Source organism: Morus notabilis, unplaced genomic scaffold (genome assembly GCF_000414095.1).
Source record: "Morus notabilis unplaced genomic scaffold, ASM41409v2 Scaffold945, whole genome shotgun sequence".
Taxonomy (NCBI): Eukaryota; Viridiplantae; Streptophyta; class Magnoliopsida; order Rosales; family Moraceae; genus Morus; species Morus notabilis.
Genome location: NW_010357395.1, coordinates 3,571 through 11,854, shown reverse-complemented (window position 1 = coordinate 11,854; position 8,284 = coordinate 3,571). Strand labels below are relative to the sequence as shown.

Sequence of the window (8,284 nt, the reverse complement as noted above, 5' to 3'; positions counted from 1 at the left end):
ATATTCTGCCAAAAGTTTTAATCCATTACAGAGTGGGGGGTTAATTTTTTTTTTTTTTTTTTTTTTTTTTTTTTTCTATTGTGATATTTTGTTGTTTACGTTTTACCTGAACTGTTTCCAGAATTTTCACATAATCATTCTGTTGTTCTTGCAGCTTCTTGAACCTGGAAGATATATATGGTTGTTGAAAGCCTTGTATGGTCTTTTGATGTTGCTTCCCCAGGTACATCTTAAGTTCTGCCTTTATCCATTTTTAGTTTTTTATTTCCTTTAATATGGTGATCCAAATTACCGAGACATAGGTTTCTTCCTTGAGATTTTCAGTCAAATGGACTATAATAACAGTTTTCTACGTCTCCATCAAACAAAAGACCAGAAATTCAGAATAAAAATAGTAAAGCCCAAAAAGCTTCACAAGAGATACTAAAACATTATTTAGGTGGTGCCATTCAAAGCATTTTCAGTCTGTCGACATGTAATTTATTGTTGACCCTTCTGTGAAGCAAGGGCAGAGTGAATGCGGAAAAGCCAAATGGGATAACTCCAAATCCCAGATCATAAATAAAATAAAATATTAAGTCCGTCAAAATTCATCTCACTCTTTACTGCCATAGAACTCTCAGTAGTTCTGGTAAATAGGTTTTGAATTCTGGTAAATAGGTTTTGACTTTAAAGCTATTCACTCCTTTGGTAAATCTGCAAAATTGCTAATCTTTGTCCCCTACAGAAAAACAGAATAAAATGAAAGAAACTGTGTTTCGGTTTTGAGGCTTTACTTGAAATTATCCATACATTTGATGAAACAGTTATTATTTTGATAGTTTAATGAACCATTCATGGCGTTTAGATAACCAGTCTACCTGATTCGGAATATTTTTCTCCACTTTAGCCTACTGAAAAAATAACAGGGGCTCTTATAGTTACTGGTTAAAAGTAATAGGTAATGGTGCATGGGTCCGTTTGGTAGAGTTTTTGCTTTTTTTTTTTTTTTTTTTTTTTTTGCTTTTAGTCAATAGAAGAAGAAAAGTGAAAGCTTTGGCTTTTCAGTAAATATTTGGAACTACATTTTTAAATAGCTTAATGGGTCAAGACAATTTTTAATTTCTAATAAAGCAGTAAAATGTTGGAATGAAGTTTATATAGCCTTATTAAAACTTTGGTACAAGTTTCAAAGTTTATTCAGAAGTGTTTTTCTTTACAAGCCTCATATTGTGGCTTTGACTAGAAGCTCCTCTGAAAAGCCGAAGCACTTCTTACAGATCATCCAAACACTTCTAAAAGCAGTTTTTAGACCCAATAAGCCAAAAACACCTTTTGAAAAGCTCTCCCAGACAAGCCCTATATCCTTTTAAGATGCTTTCCCGCTCCCTCCTTGCTATAATGAATTCTATTTTCCGTTATTTTCTGGCTTGATTGCAGCAAAGTGCAGCATTCAAGATACTAAGGACTCGTCTAAAAGCTGTACCCTCATACACATTTAGTAGTGAGCAACTCAAGCGAACCTCTTCCGGGAATCCCTACCAGATTATTCATCACATTTCAGGTGGATCAAATATAAGCGAAGATGGAGACATACACGAGGATGAGAAGAATTTACATAACGGAATTAAATTCACGTTAAGATTACAACAGTTTGAGCAAATGCAGCACTTGCATCGTATGCATGCTAAAGCACAGGCACAAGCTCAAAGCACTTCCTCGTCTCCAGCATCACCAAAGGTTTGTGAAGCTTAGTCTTTTTCTATAATGGCTATTGTTTGGATTTATTGTCAATTCAGAATTATATCCTAAGTGCTGAGCATATCCAGGGAACAATGGATGAAGTTTCTGGTTTACATTTTTGGGTGCTTCTTAGGTTCTCCAAGTATGTTCTTTGGATGCAATTGGCTGTTCTAATAGCTTTTGCTGTCCGTCTATTAGGATTTAGTCTCCTTTTTTTTTCCCCACTTTGAAATATGGGCCCTTGCTGGTCAAAGTCCTTCAGATGACAGTTTCCTTATTTCCTTATAGTTTTGCCTGCCCTTTGTGCAATAATATCTCTAAATCGAAAGTTCATAGGTTTAGAAGCTCATAAGGTTTGTGTTTGAAAAAGTCCCGTTCATGCTGCAGATTTTGATATTGGGACTTCTGATTTTCTAGCATTCTTTATATTGCTATTATCATCATTATTTGCATCAATATCATGATATTCTTGTTTCTTTATCATTTTTAGACTAACCGGTGTAGGCCAACAGGAACAGGTGGTAAATAGATGGCAGACTAACTCCACTAGAAAACTAGAAGCTAGTCTAGAAATAAGGAGTCTCCTGAATAAATTGTTTCTAATATTCTTATACCAAAGATAAATAATCATAAAGTGTCATAGACGATAGAATCTGCGTTAGGTTGTTTATGTTGTTGCCTGCTATACATGCAGGAGGTGGAAAGACCTGAGGAATCCACGAGACCTACTCCCGCAGAGATGAGTAGGCCTCCTTCGAGATCGTCGAGGAGAGGACCCCTGGGACAGTTGCAACTATAACAGTGGCGGTGCTGCTTCTGGAGCACCTACTTGAAACAGCTAATTATACAGTGATCTGGGCATATACAAGCAGCCATGAATGGGATCTTGTGTAATTGTAAAATTGTATATCATAGTAGCTTGTTATGTGGAACTTGTGGTGGTTGGGATGTTGAAAATTGAGTTTTTGAATTGGAGATGGGCTCAGCCTTGGCTGAGCTATTCTTTTGACTTTGTAAACGGGATATGCTCCCACGTGGTTCTGTTATTTTTTTGTTGAAAACCATGTGGGCTAGAGGGATATATTTTATTTAGAAGATGCAGTTTGTTATTTTTCATGTTTATTATCTGTTACAGCCGATGTTTATATAATAAGCAATCAGTTAAATTCATGCATACGATGATCTTGTGAAGAAGAAAAGCTTGTGTATTTACAATGTCTCGACAGAACATTTTAGTTCATGTGCATTAATTATTGTGTAACGATCGATTTTCATGTAGTTTTATATATATAAGCTACGTTTCAGTAATGCTACATACTAAAGGAAATTTATTGTTTGTGAAATATGAAGGGATTTCTACTAGCATTGGCCTTTACATTTTTGTTTTCCTTTTATTTTACTTCCGTCTTTAAAAGGTAGTTCTCTTTATTCAAAGCTATTTTTGTGTGTGTGTCTCAATATTAGATTTGATTAAAATCACATTAAAATGAAAACATGGTTTAAAATAGAATTGAGTAGAGCATTTCTTATATCCTTCCGTAAAAATCTAATCTGATTGTTCAAATGTACGACATTAATTAGCAAGTTTTACCTACTATGGCACTCCTGTTATTAGTATTATTTGTTTACATTGTATGTTTATCGTTGTTTTTGTGTATTCTCAATGTATATGATGCCCACGTGAAACGCGGTTTGCTTAGGTGGTTAAGGTTGGCTTCTTTTCACTTTCCAAATTGCATGGTTGAAGACTGGAAGTGTCCACTTGTACTTTTCTCAATATCTATTGGAAAAACAGTGCATACGATGATTTCCCTTTGGGAAAATTTTTATTCAATTTGATCTGAAAATCTTTATTTATTTATTTGTATATTTAGTATTTTGACCTTTTTAATTGTAGTTGTCAACCAGTGCTACAGGAACCGGACAAGAAATACAAGCTAGAAGAGAATTTTTTTGAAAAATTAAACGCCAAGGTAAGAATTTTTTGCTTTAAAAAAAAAAAAAAAAAGATATTTTGATACTTGAAAAGAAAGGAGATGAGGGAAAAACTGCAACTAGCATTATAGCATTGCATGCATGTGTAACTGGAACAACTAAACGTGCGTCTGATACACTAGACTATCGAAATCTATATAAAATTTACATAAATCTACATTCGCTGTTTTGCTTGTGAATTACATACATAGCCAAAAGGCAAAAACCCAATATTCTTTCCCCTCGAGTAATCTCAAAATCTGATAACTACAACCCTAAAGCTGAAATACAGAGCAACATCCAAGATGGGAAATATCAAGTGAAGATGGACGATCCCTAGATATCTAGTAACGTTCACAAAGCATAGATCTTCTCAAGGTCAGAGTTATACTCTTCAAGATCTGATACATTTGCAGAGTATGACCACGAAAAGGACTTGCTTCCGCTAGCCCTTTTGATGCGCCTCTGCGAGTCGCGGTGGAAGCCACAATGTTGTCGGAAAACAAAGTAGCACATGCTTGCTAGAGTGCTGATAAGAATGGGCACTCCCACGGATGTTATGACAGCCGCCATCCATGAATCATGCTTTCCGACAACCTCAAAAGCTATAGAGAGAAAAGCCCCACAAGTGCAAGCGCAGGCTATCCACATTAATTTGTTAACCACCGAAACAACCTGCTTCTGAGCCCTAGTATCCCAAGCCACCAAAGTGATCTGAACGACAACAACTGATAGAGAAATAAAGAGAGATATGGCATTTAAAAGGTAGAACACTTGGAAACCGACGTGGTTGGCAATATTGGCCTTTCCTACTTCTGGACCAGTAGGTACATATTGCCCAGGCAAGTTGAAAATAGCCAAGAAGGCTATTGAAGCGAAAAGAACAGCGACAACAGTCACAGAATTGGTCGTGTTTTGTACTGCTTCTCTGTGTAGCTTCTTTAGTTCTTTTGCAATCCCAGAAACTCGTCGGCATGTTTTTTCACTCTGTATGAGTTGTGACTGAACCTCGTGCTTAATGTCACTGACAGTTCTCTTGAGTTCCATTGCTTCATCCAATTGGCCAACAAATCTGGCATGTTTGGCACCAGCTTCCACTAGAGCTTCCTTAATTTCCAAAGTAGATTCTCCATATTCTAGTTTATCAGCCAAATCCATCGCAGTCTCTTGATGACTATTTATGGCGTTGACATCAATTGACGTATAGCTTAGCAAAACGCTCACAATCTGAAGAAAGGAGAATAAATATCAGCATAAGGCAAAAAAAAAAAATAAAAAGAATATTAATAAAGTAAGTTCTCTTAAACTCAGTTGGCATATAGAAGAGCCAACTTTTAATGGTTTCATTCTTCGGACCTTTCCCAATACAATGTTTTACAAGTAATAAACAATCAAAAAGGGATTCTCAGTATGTTAAATTCGAAAGCACATTCGAAACACTCAATCCTATCAAACCAAACAACAAGAGGATAGGCAAGTAATCCGCATGACAGAATAAGTTGATTATCCACTGGAAAAAGCAACTACTCTTGGTCCAGTTCATCAATTGAAATTTTGTATAGGAATATCAGACTTAGCAATTACATAATAGCAAAACTATAAAAGATGTTCAACAAATGCAAGGAAGCAAATAGAACATGATCCCTTTGAGGATTAAAAACCAAAATTATACTTTTGCATCATAAATAGAGATATAAGTGTGAGTGAAAATGTACCTGTGAACGGCCTTTTCTCGTGGCTATATGCACAGCTGTGTTACCCTTCTTGTCACGTTCATTCAGTATTGAGATATCAGCACTCAAAATCTCCTCTACTACCAAAGGACACTGACCTTTTACAGCCATATGGAGGGCAGTCTGACCTTTCTTATCTTTGACGCATACGATTTCTGGATCGCGTTCTATAAGCGTCTTTACAATGTGGAGGAGGCCATATCTACCGGTGGTATGCAATGCAGTTTTTCCATTTTTCCTCACTATCCTCATTGAGCTGACATCAGCATCCAAGATTGCATTGACTACCTCCAAGTGATCTTGAACGGCGGCTGAATAAAGGGGGCTGGTGTTCGTCGAGTCGCAACATCTACAAAGCTCTGGCCAAACACTCAAGAGCGCCTTCACGATACCTGAATAAACAAGACAATCAATCCCATATCTTCCCGAAGCAACCCCCTTATCATCAACTTTACTAGCCCTTTTTCTTTTTTTCAACCAAAAAAAAAAAAAAAAAAAACGGATAAGGTAATCTAAAAACCTTTTAAGTTATTTACATCCTTCTATTGTGTCAGAATTTCAAAGAAAAATAGACGTTTGAAAATCATCATTCTTCATAAGCACATGACAGAAATACCAGCCTATGACTGGAATCTGGATAACTAATGACTCAAAACATATCTAGCATAGAATCTTCTACCTCATAATCTTGGCTGTAAGAGATTTCCATTTTGGACCACTAATAGCAATATCCATTATTTTTTCACTGGATTACCTTTAGTTTTAGTTCAATGAATACGATTCACCATAAAATTACATGAATCAATTCATTTAAGTACTACAAGATGATGATGCCTTGCAACAAAAATTATCAAACTACACAAAGAAAGTAACGGTCATGTTTAGTCATCTCGTGAGTAAAACAATTCTCATAAGTACCTTTTATTCTCCTAATCAAGTTTCAACTAATTTCAGCCAAAACTATTTTTCGTCACCCAAATAAACTGAACTTAGCTATATTACACCATAGCCTTCTTACAATTATTACAGAAAATGAAATAATCTAACCCACAAAAATATACAACAAACCAAACAAAACCAATTCTCAAAAGGGACCAAAACCCATTTCAGAAATCAGAAAAATTGAAGCAGAATGTTCACCCAAAAGCAGTGTCAGAGTTAAAGAGCAATAAAATAAGTATTAAATACCGAAATATATAATCTAATCCACAAATATATAATAATAAACCAAACTAAACCAATTCTCATAAAAGGACCACAACCCATTTCAGAAATCAGAAAACTGAATCAGAATTTTCATTTTTCACCCCAAAGCAGAATTTACACTTACCCAAGTTGCCACTCTTAGCGGCGACATGAAAAGCGTCCATGTCGGACTTGGACCTGATCTTCACCGTCTGAACATCGCAGAACTTGAGCAAGTAACAGAAAACCTCCTCCAGATTATTCTTTGCGGCCATGTACAGGGCAGTATCCCCTACGTCGTTCTGCACCGCCATCAGATCAGACACCGTCGACCCATCCGACGGCTCCTCCTCCACCAGCTTCTTCAGCGCATCGAGGTCGCCCGATCGGACGGTCGTGAAGAAAGCTTGATGGGTGATGAACCTCAGAGACTTCGAGTCCATCATTTTAGAGAGAGAAACTCACTCCTTCCTTACAATCACTATCTGCAGAATTCATCAATAGAAATTGAACCAACAAGTAAACTAAAATCCCTTTTTCTTCTTGTTTGAGTGGAAAAGAAAAATACCCAGATGGGAAATTGGAATCAAAAGCTTGTAATAAGAGTAAAAAGCTAAGAAAAAGAAAGGAGTCTGATTTCTTTTCTTCAGGAGCAATAGCATGAATGAAAAATGGGTTTTTTTGGGCCGGTCTTTATTATTATTAAAAAGAAAGAAAGAAAAGATGAGCAAAAAGGAATGGACAAAAATGGAGTATTTGGCTTTTTTCCTTTGATCATATAGCTAAGTGGGGTAAAAAATGGAGTGTTTGGCTTTTTTCCTTTGACCATATAGCTAAGTGGGGTCCTCGTGGATGGGAAAACCATGTGAAGATGATAAATCATGGAGAGTCGACTTTTTTTTCAGTTTTTTGAGATTCTTTATTTTATTTGTCTATTTATTTTTACTCCGAGCCAATTCTTAATTTCTTTGAGAGATTAATAATGTACTGTTCAAAGTTGTCAAGTACATCTCCATGGACTCAAAGTGAAAAAGTTCATTAGCTCACTTCTTTACCTTGATTGGGAGGCGTATGAAGTGTGAATATATGAGATGGTAGAGTTTTTGTTCATTTTATTGATTTAAGTTTTGTTATAATAAAAAATTTTCATAAATAGTTAAATTTAACATTTTTATTACAGTAAAAAACTCTCACATAAAGTCACATCTTAACTCAAATTAAAAATTCGAATCAGCGAACTAAACGGACACTTAAAGGCCCGTTCACTTCATGTATCCCACTCGAATAAGCCCAATTCGAGTTGAATTTTGGGCTGAGTTTTGCGTTCATCAAACAAAACTCGAGTGTAAAACTTGAGTAATAACTCTGATTTCAGAGTTTGGCACATAGTTGTTTTCACATTATTGCAGTGTGCTTCTACAGTGTTTCCATGTGCTTGAACAGTGAGATTCCTCTGGCTTTCTTCCCGTTGCTGCCTCGTTCCTGCCTCCCCAGTGCAGATTTCTCACTGCTTTCTGCCCGCTGGACCCTCATTTCTTCCTTCCTCCTCTGATGGCACTCTGAACAAAGCGATTTCTTGCAGATTTTGGAGTGAAAAACGATTCTCTCCAGGCGGGGTCGGTTGCTCGAATTGATTGTTTTTTGTGTCGATCCGCAGCGAAAACCAGGTA

At 36.4% G+C, this 8,284-nt stretch overlaps 2 protein-coding genes across 3 annotated transcripts in view; one reads left to right on the top strand and one right to left on the bottom strand.

The window, feature by feature from the left end:
* LOC21386899 (protein VAC14 homolog) overlaps nucleotides 1-2,890 on the top strand; it is a 9,672-nt gene extending 6,782 nt beyond the window's left edge. For both annotated transcript variants that reach the window (XM_024169947.1, XM_010089898.2), the window contains exons 18-20: nucleotides 155-223; nucleotides 1,420-1,719; nucleotides 2,417-2,890. In XM_024169947.1, coding sequence (XP_024025715.1) covers nucleotides 155-223; nucleotides 1,420-1,719; nucleotides 2,417-2,521 — 474 coding nt within the window. In that variant the 3' untranslated portion in view covers nucleotides 2,522-2,890. The remainder of the gene's footprint in view (nucleotides 1-154; nucleotides 224-1,419; nucleotides 1,720-2,416) is intronic.
* An 869-nt stretch (nucleotides 2,891-3,759) lies between these two features.
* LOC21386898 (ankyrin repeat-containing protein At2g01680) lies at nucleotides 3,760-7,341 on the bottom strand. Its single transcript, XM_010089897.2, has 3 exons — nucleotides 6,760-7,341; nucleotides 5,412-5,821; nucleotides 3,760-4,923 (listed from the first exon to the last, which is right to left on the bottom strand). The coding sequence occupies exons 1-3, from the start codon at nucleotides 7,058-7,060 to the stop codon at nucleotides 4,051-4,053; spliced, it is 1,584 nt and encodes a 527-aa protein (XP_010088199.1). The 5' UTR covers nucleotides 7,061-7,341; the 3' UTR covers nucleotides 3,760-4,050.
* Nucleotides 7,342-8,284: the final 943 nt, after the last annotated feature.